At 41.6% G+C, this 15,553-nt stretch overlaps 1 protein-coding gene across 3 annotated transcripts in view; it reads right to left on the minus strand.

Moving 5' to 3' along the window:
• MYO3A (myosin IIIA) overlaps nt 1–14,842 on the minus strand; it is a 120,424-nt gene extending 105,582 nt beyond the window's left edge. For 2 of the 3 annotated variants that reach the window (XM_033066273.1, XM_033066259.1), the window contains exons 1-3: nt 14,446–14,527; nt 5,472–5,654; nt 978–1,112 (exon numbers count right to left, since the gene is read on the minus strand). In XM_033066273.1, the coding sequence (XP_032922164.1) occupies nt 978–1,112; nt 5,472–5,639 (303 nt within the window). In that variant the 5' untranslated portion in view covers nt 5,640–5,654; nt 14,446–14,527. Of the gene's footprint in view, nt 1–977; nt 1,113–5,471; nt 5,655–14,445; nt 14,528–14,815 lie in introns of those variants that run through there. The other variant, XM_033066264.1, reaches the window with a different exon arrangement.
• Between the last annotated feature and the right edge of the window lie 711 nt (nt 14,843–15,553).

Consider the following 15,553-nt stretch of genomic DNA (forward strand, 5'->3'; position numbering starts at 1 on the left):
ATGGAAGCTGGATTTCCCAAGATGCTTACTGCACAAAGACCTGACAGCTTTTGATTCAGTCTAACCTAATAATTTGTTATGATTTTCCATGCAAATCATTCCTAAAAACATCTTCCAATGGAACACGTAAGAATTTGGAGTAGATTTTTTTAGAACTTAGGCATTACTGATAGCTTGTTTCTAGAATTTGATGCCATTGTATCATTGAGATATTTGGTAGGAGATTTGTATTTCCTTAGCTGACAAATCATAAAATAATACCAATTCTTCAATCTCAACCTTATTAAACCCTGATCAAATGACAGCAAAGTCTTGATTCTTAGGAAAAGCACACTATTCCTGTCAGAGCTATTCTTCATTTTCTTCTGGATACAAGAGGAAGTTTTTACAGACCAGGCTGAATCTATAGAAACTGTAATGAACAAGCTCTTTGCTCACAGATTACTCAAAACTAAAGATAAACACACCTTGCTCTGAATTTAATTTGAGGAAATCCTACTGTCAACAGCATTTGGGCAGTAGCTGTTTTTATTGGCTTATTTATCTATTTGTGCATTTATGTCCCACAGAAGAAAAGGAATTCAGTTAAATAATTTATATAATTTCATTTGGGAAAAAATCACCATACAGTGTTTTTTAACTGCTATGTCATATGTTAGTGATATTTAAAGATATGCTACTACAAGAAGATTCCCATGGCAAGCCTTTCACAAAATAAAGATTTTAGGTAGCAAATCCTATGAGTTTATTAGAATTTATATCCTAATTCTGAAGGCACAGGACTATCAGTGTAATATCAAGATAATGCAAAACAATTCAATCAGAACGGTAAAAAGACTAAACAACAGCATTTATCACTTTGCATGCAACCACTCTTAAAAAGAATTACACAAATCACTTGCATCTCATTAATTGAGTTTATACTCAACAAGGGAATACCAACTGAAATAAGCCTCCTATTTTTCTATTTTAATTACCTCAAGAACTAGCCAAAGCTGGTCTCCATTTTTCACATCTTTCTTATAGTACATGCCGTAGAATTTGACTACATTGGGATGATCAGAGAGAGCTTTCAAAATGTTGTACTCAGCTTCAATTTCTTCATCAATATCCTAGTATCACAAATGAGAAATACATAGCAATTAACAAATAAATAATGATAGACATTAAAAAAACCCCCACAAAGTATTCTCTGTAAATTCAAATGTAGTTTGAAGCAATACAAAGAAAAAAAAAAAAACAAATAGAACATGAATATACCATTTAGAGAACTACAAATCTTGGTTCTGTTTACAAAACAGTTATTTTAAAAAATTTTATATTGTCTTTATCAATTTTGACAAATGAACACATGGGGTATGACAAAGCAACAGGATGAGAGGCAATGGCCAGAAACTGATGCACAGGAAGTTCTACCTGAATATGAAGGAGAAATTCTTTACAGCATGGGTGACAGAACAGGAACAGGCTGCCCAGAGAGGTTGTCGAGTGTCCCTCTCTGGAGAGATTCAAGAAATCTCCAGATATAATCCTGTGCCATGTGCTCTAGAAAGACCCTGCTTGAGCAGGGAGGTTAGACTGCATGACCCCACCACTGGTCCTTTCCAACCTTAACTATTCTGTGATGTCAAGGCAAAGCCAGTGCAATCCACAAGTAGGTAGGCATGCAGATGCCTTGGGAAATTACATGTTACTGCTTTAGTCTTAATGGTAACCCCAGTTAGAAATGGTGCAGTTGGAACTACCTCTCCATCTCTCTGTGCATGAACAAGTATGAATACAGCCAGATCTTATTCATCTGCCATCCCACTTTCTAGAATTATCTGGGAATTCTTCTCATTTTCTACTGTCATAGAAGCTGGTGACATCCATGGTCTCTCTGGGTTCTGCCACTGAACTATAATAATCATGGCTTTTTGTCACACTCTAATTACAGACCTTGGGTTTCTTAGTGAGGGAAATCCTTTTGGAGGTGAGATATGAGGACCAGTTTTGCCAACAGATGCACTGGGAGCTGTGCAAATCCCTTCACACCAAAAATGGATGCAGGCATTGGCAGGCTTTAGCAGGCATTAGATGACTCAGGTAAACCTTTCCCACCTGTGCACTGGAATTGCTCATTGAGGGATGATGATTACACTGCATTTGAGTCATGCTGACAAAATATTCAATCCCTCCTGACAACAGATAAAGGCAAAATATCTGCAAATATCTGCATTTCCCCCTCATTGTTTAGATCTCAAAAAAATGTTAACATACTAGTGTCAGATTTAAAACATTTTTAATACAATTTTTTACTTATAACTACACAAAAAGCAGTGAAAAATCCATTCTAGAAGGCGGCTCCCTTATGAACTGCACTTTTCATATGAATGGATTTCATATCAGTGAAAAGCATCTACTCTGTGCCAAAAACCTGTCTCAGCAAAGCCAAATAGAAGTGACCATGGCAGAGAAAGGGGATGTTTTGTATTTCCAGTGAATGATCCTCCTTATTCTGTTCAACACACCTGCCCCAATTGCACTTTGCTCACTTGTTTCTTATACAGGTCTCTCCAACACCCTATTCAAGTTCCTCACACGAGCTTTTTGTCTTGAGACTAGCTTGACTAGTCTCCAAGAATTCCCTCTGTCACCAGTATCTTCATTAATCAGGTCATTAAACTTTCATATTAAGGTTATCAGGATAAGTCTTCTCACAAGGAAGGATTTTAGAGATCTTGTTATTGGAGCAACTGAAAAAAACTAGGAATTTTTCTCTTTCTAAAAAAGGAGGAACTCACTTTAATGTAATTTTCCCATAAGAACAACAGAGAATATAGAAAAAAAAATACAAGGAAGAAATAACCAAAATACTGAAGGTGGCAGAGAATGGAAAGAATGAAAGCAGGGATGAAGACAGAAAATGCATCTGGCAAAAATAAAAGAAAGAAAATAATACAGCCAAAAGCCAAGAAATTAAAAACAAAGCATACAATAGTTTTGACTGCCTTGGAGAAATTAGCCCACTGTCCTACTGTGAATAAATAGAGATTTCTGTCTCCTGAGGGTTACTCAGATTTTCTGAGATGTTTACAATTATAAGGAGAAATTAAATGACTAGGACATTCATTCTGTGCCTACTAAAAAGAAATATATTCCTCGGTATTTCATGAAGGAAAATAACTTGAAAGATTTGGTTGAATTTAGCATATTTACCTTCATAAAAGAATTGTATTAGAAATGGCAGGCTAAAAATTTTCATCCTATCTACAGGATAATTTGGCCAAAAGTTCTACAGTGCAATGGTATTTACTTATAGACCTGAGGACAAGACTAAGCATTCTCAGTTTTATCTTCATATATTCTCATTTCAATACCTTTACCTTCCTGTTTCAGTTTCAAAAAGCTGAGCTCTTATCCTGCAAAAAGAGTCTTTGCTCTAAAGGATTAAATATTAAATGCTTATTTCAGTCTTATATCACCCATGGTAATGTAGGTTCCCTGTTTAATTTTGAAATACCAGTTAAACCAAACCACATTTCGTCTGCTTTGTTTCTAGTCTACCTCTCAAGAGGCACAATTCTGAAACGATCTCCAAAGACAAAGAAATGTAAAATGTAAAGAAGAAAATACATAAAGTATTTTTTCTTCATTGCAATGGCTCCCTCTGCAGCCATTAATAATACTTTCAGTTTAAATAAAAAGAATTCATTTATTGCTTTCACTTTATTTCCAATACAGGATGTCATTTTAGCAATAACATGGAGGTACAGTAGCTACTCCAGACACCCTGTAAATAGAAGAGGCCAAAGAAGAATAGTGTTCTTAGAAAAAATAGGCTAAAATATTTAGTTAAGAGTAAAGTCTTGGAAGTGTGATGTTCACTGCCCTATTGCCATTCTTTCATTAAAATAAGGAACCTGTTTCATCAGTTATACATTTGTCCATCTTCAATTTCTTGTATCTTTATCCATTCTATTTCTTACATCTCCTTTACATTCTATTCCTTTTTCCTAGTTAATCTATTTCTCTTTCCTCTAGCATCAGCTTTACTATTTCTTTTTTCTTCCTGTCATCATCCTTTAATCTTTTTCTGCAACCTCCAAAGTGTACAGAACATTGAAAGTTCCACTGACTCCTTTGGGAATTCCTGCCATAGCCAGCTGCCACTTAAGAATCACTTCTGATAACTTCTGAAGATAGGAAAGCAAAAGCATTTCCTGCCAAACAAGCATTTAGATGAACACCAATGGCAAGGTAGTCATGCCTATTGTAAGCACAAGAACCTTATTTACAGAAAGCAATAGAATCAAAAATAGTTACCAATACATTTGAACTCATCAAGATGCTTATCACTTGGCAAGTTATGTTTACTTTGGAAGAGGTTGTGGTACTGAATTGAGATGAGCACCCTTTTGTTGCTTTGAAAGCATGCTGAAATAAAAAGCAGATCAGCAAGAAACAGCAAAGATAATGGAAGACACTAAATTTTCACCAACATATTTCACAGACTTTTGTGTCTTTGGGATCATAATCTGACACTGCGTGGTTGCAGCGGTAGAGGAGCCCTGTGTGGCTGTGCAGCTCCAGACCCGTAGGATTCACACAGCATGGCATGCTCACCCATTCCTGCCCACAGGTCATGCCATGGAAGCACACACCTCACAAACCTATACTGGGAGTGCAGAAGATGAACTTAAAAAGGTCTCTAAATTAAGAACAGCTGCTGTCCCATGTTTTGTTCTCTAGAAAAGCCCCAAGTGCAGCACCACTGAAGTCAGTGGGGTGTGCCTTTACAAAGCAGACTAGTGTTCTTCCTTACTCTTTGAGCATTAGTCTGCCACCCAACAAATGTCAGATATTGAGAACAAAACCATGTTCTACAACTTCATGTTTCTACCTCCCAGTTGCCAGGTGCCTTGTGTGTAGAGCTAATCCCTTTGCATTTTCCATTTGAAAAGATGGATTCCTCTGTGAGACCTACATATTTTGGCACATTCTGAACACACAGAATGAACAGTAACAATAAAGTATGCTCTGTTATTTTTGAAGTATCATTCATAGCATGTAACTCAGCTACAAGAGTGTACTCAGATGCTTGAAGGTACAGCTGAAGTACTCAGAAGTACAAAGCTTCCTCACTGGCTGGGATGTCAAAAACTTAAAACAAGGAAAGGGAAGAAGAGTAAAAATAGAATAAGCTAGGACTCCTAGTACTGAAAAGGAAAATAATCAGCTCTGCTTCTGAAAATAAGAGAAATGGGGTAACAAAGTAAAAGTAACGAAGTTTAGGTATATTTCTGACTTTTACCATAAGCAACCACTTCCGGATCACTTATGATAAGAAAAATGCACTGATAGCTAGCCTGATATGTAGCAGGCTGAAATAGTTTATTTCACTGTCACTTCTCATACAAATTATCAACAAAGATTAAGAGAAAAAAAAACTACATAAACTCACAATTAACCAAGCAATTTAAGTAACTTACATGAACAGGATCCAAAATTTTGACTGCTGCTTTGCTGCCATTTTTCTTATTTAACACCTTGAAAACTTTTCCATAGGTTCCTTTGCCAATAGTCTCAATTATTTCCCAGGTATCTGAAGGATCAGGAAAGCTATCAAATATTATTGTTTTCCCAGTCAACGGAAGCATCTCAAATGATGGCTCCTAGGAAAAAGAGATGTTCACTCAACAAATGGTTCACTCAACAGCAATTCAATTCCTAGAAATGCGAAGAGAAATACACATTCCAGCCTCAAACACTAGAAATGTTTTTGCATATAGTGTGCAGGAACACATAGCATAATGAATAAGAACTGTTGCACTTGAATTTCCCTTCACTGGATATCGTGTAGATTGCACAATATCAAACAAAGGTATGTGCAGTCAACTCAGTATCAAATGAAGGGAAATTCAAATGACAATCTGAATCAAATTTGAGAGAAGCCAGTGGAAGCTTTCCCATGCATTTCAATGAATATATATTGTCACTCCAGGATCTTTGGAGGAACAGGGGAATGAGAGTCAAGTTCATAAAATCCTAAAGAATTCACATCCATTACTAAGAATCAGGCAAGAAGTGGAAAGAAACCCACACAAAACTTCTTTAAAATAGTACCCTTAGGTTAATTCAAACTCTTATAGTGAACAGTTGTTTTTACAGGCCTACTCTTAGGATTTGAATTATGACAGATCTCAAAAGACCAAGCAAATCAAAGCGGCAGATCTTTTCATAATGCTATGGTCTTCTGACAATCATGCACTCTCAGTCATGAAAAACATGCTTACCAATGCACATCCTTTAACAACTGGTTTACATAATGTAAAAGAAACACCTTTTACAATGATTGAATTGTATCCATCACTGACCAGGCTACACCAGCACCCTGGTCCATGACAGATACAATTCACCAGGAAACCTGCAGCAGTCTGTTGTGTACTTGGTCCTGCAGCCAGTATTGGCCCAGCTCCTTGATTCCAAATACTGTGGGAATGCAATGACTCAATTTTACCTGATACAACGAAATCTCCCTTAACACTACTGCAGGTTAAGGTCAAAGTAAAGATCAAGATCCAGAGACATACAGCTGTAATAAGTATATCCTCAGTTTTCCAATCCAGATTCAAAACGTGCTTCTTTTTTCTGTCCCATGGGATTAACAAAGACTCAGCTCAGTCAGGGCACTGACTGTAGTCTCTTCCTAAGGCATCACCTCATGCCCAATCTTAATCCATGCCTTGGGAATCTCATCACATTCAGGCAAAGCAATTTCTTCCCCCCAAAAATGAGTAACAACTTTCTTTTTCCTTGCCTTTAAAGTAGTGCTCAAATACAATCATTCTGTTGGGTTTTTTTAATCACTTCATATATAAATGCTTTGTAATTAGCTTCTGCACTCTGCTGTAATTAGGGGACTACACGAAACAATAATTAAATTTGGGATGATAAAGGGATGAGAATTCATAATCTCAAAGCCTTGCTCTGAAATGACAGAATTTCAAAATTTCTCTATCTAAGCTTTCGTTTTCTAAATTGAGGCTAACTAATTGTTTAAGATCTTACTGGATACTAAACCTGTAACTAGTAATTTTTTTAAAATAAGATGAAAAAGATAAAAAGGTATCAATGGTTGTCTTCATAAGAACTGAGGCATCCAAACCATATTGAAGTCTGTCTATATAAAGGCTATTTTCTACAGAATATGTAATTTTCCATCAAAATTAAGAGCCTGCTCTGTCTCAACATAACACAGGAGCTTCTGACCCAGACAGCAGGAGATACACAGCACTGAAGAAAGGAAGATTTAATTCCTCCCTTTAAAAGATGAGCACTTCTGACACAGGAGCTCAAAGAACAGCTTCACATATTTAGACTGTGCCAGAGCCAAGAAGGGAACTAAGATACCTTGAATCTCCAAATAAGCAAGGGTCCACCCTGCTGCAGGGATGTTTTAAACGAAGCACAACACTCTGAGAAGTAACCTGGTGCTTCAGACAGCCTCCCAGGCTTCATTAACTCCCTATACATTGACAGAATGAAGCTGAAATTCACTGACTCCCAGTATCAAATGCTTATTTGTCTGCAGAGACTGGCACAATGAGAACTGTTAAAGGGCTAAGGAAACATGATCCTGCAGGTGTATTTGGCTACCAGAGAAAAAGTACTAAAGAAATTGCCATGTGCTTTTGTTTTCATTTGAAAATCACACCGGTTGCACATCATCTAGTCTTAAGAAAAGTCACCACAAACTCAAAAAATACGTATTCCGTATCTGTTATACTTAGTTCAATAGTTTAAGAGTGCTAGTACAGAAAAAATATTCACCCTAGTTCTTTTTTTGATTTACAGCTTCAAAATCATAACTTGGATAAATTATACTGAATACTATGTTTCCTCACTTTCACCAAGTTTAAGAACAAGTCCCTGCAGATAAATTGTTTTGTTTCCCCTTCTATTATTAAAATATATATTAAATAGAATGATTTCAAATGTTCTATTCTGGATGATGGATAATGTTTTATTACATCTCAGTGAAGTTGTGAAAGCTTATAATGATTTAACCTCATATTCCAGCAATAAATTTGACTGCTCCTGGAATATGTCTGGAGGCCCAACCAACTGGATAATTTATCATACCCTTCACCATTAAAAATTTACTTAAAAGCCACCACAATTTATAACTTGATCCAAACCTCTAAGCTGGGACTCTTGAACAGCTAGGAAGAAAAGAACTTTTTAAAATACTTCTGGTGTGTTCAGTACTCACCTTCTGCTCAGATTTTGGCTAACCTGCTGGTGAGGCCTGATAGATGCTGGGCACAGTGCTAGTAAGTCAAAGCAAGGGCACCAGGTAGGCAGAGGTGGCCTGAAAGAGCTCAGGAGCCATTACGACCATTGCACACCATTATCACTGGCAAATCTCTATCTCCTCTCATCTTTCCTGATGCAGTTTCCCCAGAATCTGCTCACTTATAAAAAATGGTATAGGCCAAACCTCCAAGCTGGAAGGTATAAAATATCAGCTTACCCAAAAAGCTTTAGAAGCAAATCCAACAGGAGCTGGACTGCTGAGGCCTTCCTGCTGCTTGGTGTGATAAAGGGAACACTTGTACCGTGAGAGAGAAGAAGGGAAAAGCATAAAATAAAACCCCAGCTAGGTTTTAATTTTTTGGTTTTGCTTGGGGGTGTACAAATTAAGAGTTATAGGTTATAAATTCTGAAACCTTATGGCTTGAATCGTGAATAAATGAATTCACGTGATAGACTGACTTAGGCAAAAGGGGCTTGAGCCCCTCTTTGTCATGTTCGTTATAGTTCTTACTGAGCTCAGGAAACAAAGTTTAAAATACAGAGTACATTGTCCTGTAAGTTTGAGAGAGCCAAACAGACTGACACAGCAATTAAATTCAGGATATTCAAGGCAAGGAAAAAATAGATTTGGAGTTCCAAGAAAACAAGGTTTGGGGTTTTTTTGGTTGGTAGGTTTTTTTTTATCTGAGAGGGGGATTTGGTGCCAGTAATAAGAAAAAACTGGGTGAGAATTCTTATGAGCAATTTCTATGCGACTTTTTGCTTCCCATCAAAAATATGCACCCTAAACAGCAGACTTCAGGACAAATACTATGGACACCCAGAGATGCCCTGTTCAGCAGTTGTGCTGGCAGATCACTGCATTCTCCACTATTTTTCAGTATTTAGTCAGTTTGGAGAGGGAAGGGGAAGCCTGCTGAAGAAGACAGTGTATGGACTATCTTGCTGTTGCCAAGGCAACTAGGTGAAGTACAGCAATTTCACGACTATAAGGTGCATCCTTTTGACTAAAATTTTGGCCCGAATCCGGAAGTGCGCCTTATAGTCCGGTGCGTCTTACATATGGACAAAGTTCGGAAATTTGCCAACCCGGAAGTGTGAGCCGCGACCTGCGGGGGGAACTGGCAGGGCCGCAGCCGCCGGGTGGAGGCGGGGCCGGGGGCCCCTGGCTGCCGGGTACTGGCGAGCCCGGGGGCCCATGATGCCATGGTTGCCAGGTGCAGGGGGGCCCGGGAGCCCGCGGCTGCTGGGTGCATGGGGGCCCGCGGAGCTGCGGCCGCCGGGTACAGGTGTGCCCAGGGTCCCGTGGCTGCCAGGGGCAGGGGGGCCCGGGGGCCCGCAGCGCCGCGGCTGCCGGGTGGAGGTGGGGCCTCGGCTAGCAACCGTGTGGGGGGAGCCGGCGGCAGATCCTCACTGCAAAAAAAAAGTGCGCCTTATAGTCCGGTGCACCTTATATATCAGCAAAAGTTTGGAAATTCGCTGACACCCAGAAGTGCGTCTTATAATCTGGTGCACCTTATAGTCGTGAAATTACTGTACATTTATCACACCCAAAACTTCAGACACAAGCCAATTGCCCTGTGGAGGGCTTTTTAGTCAAGGCCACAGAGCATTAGAGACAACACAGTCACGTGGGAATAAGCAATTGGTTTTTCTACTGCCAGCTGGGTTGAAAGCACAATGGAGTCTGAATTTCACATAGAATATTATATGTTAATCCAAGATTTTCACCACTGTTTCATACCACTTAATTGTGCAACTTTCTTACAAATCTCCAGCCACCCAACAGTTTCTGAATGGACCTTCATCTCAACTGGTTGAAAACATACAAATTTTCTCCCTAAAGAGATAACAAAATGAGAGCCCCTTGCCTCATGTCATTCATCTTCCTCCACACAGGGAGCACACAGGATTAGCAAAGCAGATATCTATTCACATTTAACTACAATCAATGCAGCCTTTAGGTTCCCATCAGCATCTTGTTTCCTGGCTACCACAACTTTCTGGTCTTGAAAACTGGAACCAGGACCTCATCGGTTCAGTTCAAAATACACTTACTGAGGTTGTTTTCTGTTTAATTTGTGCACATCACTCTATCCTTCACATTGCAAACATTACTTACGTTTAACCAGACAGCTCCTACACACATCCTACCCTGAAATGTGCCAGACATCTTCCTGTATTCACGACTGGCAGATGCCAGGTGCCAAGAACACTGGCACCCATGGCATATCCGGTCTGTTACCTCTCTGAAGGTGACACAACACATTCCTTCAGATTGTGAAAGTTAAACCTCTTGCCTAATGGATGCCAGAAAAAGTAATCACCCTAACAAAAACAAAACAAACAAAAATAGACAGCTTGTTATATCAAATAAATAACTCCATCTCACCTCACTTTTTCACCCCCTTTATTGCTTTATTCAATATCTAATTTGGAAGTTCTTTGGTCTGGCACTGATCACAAGGTACAATGGGGCCTTCAAATACTTAATGCAATGGCACAATCGAATCCCAAACCACATCTCTTCTTATTTTGTGAGATATTCCACTCTGACAAGTACTTAATAAGAAAGTTAGAAGCTGTCACATGGAATTCTCAAAACAAGCCAGAAAGTGAGAGGCTACAATATGCCCTTGATCGTACTAGCACCCAGCAAATTCTGGATAAATGTCCAAATAATTTGATTATTCAACTAAGAGCATGGACTGCAGCTCAGATTCTCAGCTAGAGCAATAATGACTCATTTATGAAGTATATTATCTTAGCCATCATTCCGAAAGCAAATTTTGCTCTGAAAATTCAGGTATCACCCCCATTCAGTTCTGGGGGAATATCTAGTCTCTGATTTCGATGGTGATGCAACCTGTATCTGAATGGGAACTATACTCAAATCTAAGCTCAGTGTGAGCAGATTATTTAGTTTGGCCATTACTTAAAGACAAGTGTTTGGAGGTTTGCAAGCTGTGGTTTTTTTTACTTAATTTGTCAGAAGCTGAATGCACTTAGCATTATAATTTCACTCTAAAACAAAAACAAATTTGCATAATTACATAATTTTTGTTCTCTCCATATGTCTAGATGAATTATCCTCTTCAACTGCACATCAACTTGCTTACTACTTTCTACTTTATATACAGCAATTTCACGACCACAAGGCGCACCGGACTATAAGGCGCACCCCCCAGGAGTAGCCAAAATTCGCAACTTTGTAGATCAGATAAGGCCCACCGGACTATAAGGTGCACCTTTTTTTTGCAGTGAGGCTCCGCCCCAGCTCCCCCCACGCAGTTGCTGGCCGAGGCCCCACCTCAACCCGGCAGCCATTGGCCCCCGGGCCCGCCTGTACCCGACAGGGGCAGTGCCGTGGGCCCCTGGGCACGCCTCCACCCGGCTGCCACGGCACTTCCAGCTCCCCCCACGGCTCACGGCTCACACTTCCGGGGTGGCAAATGTCGCAACTTTGTACATCATATAAGGCACACCGGACTATAAGGCGCACTTCTGGGTTCGGGGGAAAATTTTAGTCAAAAGGGTGCGCCTTATAGTCATGAAATTACTGTAATTCCCATTGCTTTCAATTGTCCTTCCCTCTGCAAGAAGCCTTCCAGAGAGAGTCCCAGCTATGGAAGATGAAGAATAAAAATCAACAACCTTCTCAGTCAGTCCATGTCTTTCATGTTGTGTGCTTATACAAGTAAGAAAGACACGAGACATCAATTTAGGTAGGCTTCACTTAAGCTGATGTGTAGAATACACCTATTGGAACCTAAGTTAGATGCTATAATTCTGTTTCAGTTGAAGCAATAAAAAATTGATTCACCTCACCTTAGCATTTATCTTAGCCTAAAACAGCTTAGTCTCCAGACACTGTTGATTCTACTGGCTAAGTTTCCATTGCCTACAACAGAAGCCCAGTTACACTGTTTCGGATGCAGCCATGCTAAGTTAAATTAATTCCATCTACTTAAATGATGGAATAAAGTGTTTTAGCTTGAAAACTGATAGAATGTGTATCAGCTTCCATCCTACAACCAGGAAACTGCAAGCTAGCCACATCTCATCACCTGAAAGCTGTCAGGCAACTCAGACATTGATGATTGTACAAACAAGGCAAACATCATGAAATGACATTGCCGAGCAAACTTTGAACCCAGCAACCAAACCCTAAATTAATGTAAATGCAGGAATAAATGGTTATGTAAAGCATTTGGAGGTAAGGAGTGGTGATCAATTTAGGCAACATACCTTCTAGGCACAATTCAAAATCTTAGGGCTGTTCACAGAAGAAATTGATCTGGTTTTGAGGCCACTTTTTAATGAAAGGCTGGGTAACTGCTTCTTCTATTTCTAAAACCACTTTTTTTCTTTGGTGACTGTTATCTAGTGACAACTTTCCCAACAAAGCCAGACAGCTTTCAGAGACATTTGATGCCTCTGGACTCCTCGACCTTTGTAAAACTTCTACACACAGTAGAGAAGCAGTACTGTGTGGTATCAGTACCTGATCTCCTTCTATTGATAAATGCATATTGGGTGTCCACACTGACATTTCATCTGAGGATTATTATTCAGCTGATCTTGACATTTTGACTTGTTGCAGACTGAACTGGCCAGCCCTGTTCATGGGAGGCTCCAGCTCTTCACTTTCTGAATGTTCTCAGAGGGCATAGATGCAAGGGATCTACTTCAGTATTAGGTTCCACCTTGGTTTCCATCCATTCCCTGCCATGCCCAACAGCCAAAGTCACACAGCACACTGAGGTTTACAGTTCTAAGGTAACTCCATCAGAGGGGATTTTTAAAGCGACAGGTTAAAGAATCAGCTAGGGCTGTAAACATTCAATCTAGTCTCATGCATAGGGGTTACCCACTAGATTGCAATCCTTCAGAGTTTAAACACACCAGTACAGAACCCAAACCTTTTTTTAAAGTCAACCTTTAGTTAAAGAAAGAGGGTATGAAAAGAACAAGGAAATAAAATGCCAAATTTAATCACTGTTGTCAATTTTTAAAGCTCTGATGTTTTGTAAACAAATGATAGCTGAAGATTTTTGTGTCAATTGCTATCCAAAAGACAGTATTTTTGCAGGGGCATTACAGTCTTGAAACAAGATTAATAATGAGAGGGGAAATGGTTCTTTATCAAATTGTATTTGGACTTTGTGCCACAAAAAGTAATGAACTGACATTAGCAATCCATGAACTGAATTATATCCACCTAATTTTGTGGCTCCCAGAAGAGAGGCACTGCAAGTGATGAGAATAATTTTTCAATGACTAAACACTAGATCAATATATTAGCAAATAGCTTGGTTTTCAAAGCTAAAGCATCACTTAACTTTCCTATTTTAACACAGTAAAACTTTATAAAGCCATAAACACCAATGTGATGTGACCCCGCTCACTCAGTATTTCCCAGAACTTCTAGCAACAGAAAAGTGGTGGTTCAAAATTAATTTAGCTGCTGTATCAATGAGCTTTGTCAGGGCTTGAAATTAAGGCGATACAGTAACTTGATAGCAAGACAAGGAAGGCATTGCAGACAAGAAGGAAACTTGCTAGCATTAGCATTAGCTGTAAGTTGCGGGTGTGAGCATGCAGCGGGCACGGCCAGGCTGCACACGCGTCCTGCCGAGGCCACGGGCACGGTCACAACACAGCCCCGCGCTCCGGGAGCGCCGGCTGCCCCACCGCGGGCCAGGCATCTCTCCCGACCACTCCGCTACTCCGCACGCGCTTCTTATCCAGAAACTCACAAGAGGGTAAAAAAAAAAACAAAAACAAAAACAAACAAACAAACAAAAAAAACCCCAAAAAAAACCCAAAAAAAACCGCAAAAAGTGAAAACAAGCATCTGAACGAGAGACCGCAAGAGCCAATCCGCACACGCCGCGGTGCTGGGAGCTCCCCGCTACAGCAGCCCCCGCCCGCCCGTCCCTGCCGAGCGCGCCCGTCCCGTCCCGCCGGGGCTGCGGCGAGAGGCACCGGCCCGGCCCGGCCCGCACCACCCCCCGGGGGCCGGGCCACCATCCCGCGGGGGCCGCCCCGAAGCCCCTCGGCGAGGCGTGGCCGCCGGGAGCGCAGCTCCCTGGCGAGCCCCTGCTCCAGGGGTTTCCGTGCCCGCCGCTCCCGGCCGGGGATTACCCGCAGCGAAGCCTCCGGTGCCCACAGAGCCAGCCCCGCCGAGGGGGCAGGGGCCGCGCCACCTTCGGCCACCGAGCCTCGGCTTCACCCTCCTCCTCCTCCTCCTGCAGAGGGCCCCGGCCCGGCTGCGGGCCCGCCCCGGGGTCAGCGGCGGATGAGCGCTTTGCCCCGCTAATCCCCCGCAGGCAAAGCCGGGAGGGCTCGGCCCGCCCCGGGCAGGGCGCGCCGGGGGCAAAGCCGGGGCGGCCCGGGCTCCCTCCCGGCGGGACAGCGGCGGCGGCCGGGCCGGCCTCGGCCACTGGGGATCCCGGGCCGGCCGCCCCCAGAGCCGGGTCACAGCCACCACCCTGAGCCGTCCTGCAGGGATTACCCGGCGCCGGGTGCCCAGCGAGGCTGCTGGCCTGGCACGGGGGAGCTGCGGTCCTTGGGGCTGCCCGTGGCTGCGCTGCCCTGAGGAAACCCGAGGGACCTGCCTGGCCCTCTAAAAATAATTCGCATCTCGTGCACGCCCCGAGCACACCTGTTGCAGAGGCGGCTACAGCACAGCAGCCCAACATAAGTGTAATAATGTAATATCAGGGTGAAGTTGCAAGACAAAGTACCCAAAAGTTGGAAATGGATGAATTTTATAACTACAGCTGCTATGTGGTAGATGAAGCAGGCTTTAATTATGCTGGTTAGCTTTTCTTGGCAAGATCCCTGACAAATTCACTGCAACAAAGCAGCCAAACTCTGTTAGCACTGGGGACCACGTACCTCCATCAGAGACTTTGTTGTGTTGAATTTGTCTTGATCGTTTTTCTGATAATATTTGAACCTGGGTTTTGTTTTCAGACAGGTCTGACAGGAGGGGAACTGTTTCAGAGCTTTCTATGTTCTACATCTTTCTCAAAAGCAGAGTAGGCACCAGGTAGTTCATGCATGGCCTCTCCATGTGAATATATCTGTAGCAGGTGTGGCTGCTTATCCCGTCCCAGTCATCAATCACACAGGCAAGAAACCATATGAAATTCCTCCCTGTGGGAAAATCATCAACATAAACTTCTGAAACCCCAAAGCTAAAGAGCCATGAGCCAGATATGTATAAGGACAAGAGGCCTCTTTGATT

This window comes from Catharus ustulatus, chromosome 1 (genome assembly GCF_009819885.2).
Source record: "Catharus ustulatus isolate bCatUst1 chromosome 1, bCatUst1.pri.v2, whole genome shotgun sequence".
NCBI classification, from domain to species: Eukaryota; Metazoa; Chordata; class Aves; order Passeriformes; family Turdidae; genus Catharus; species Catharus ustulatus.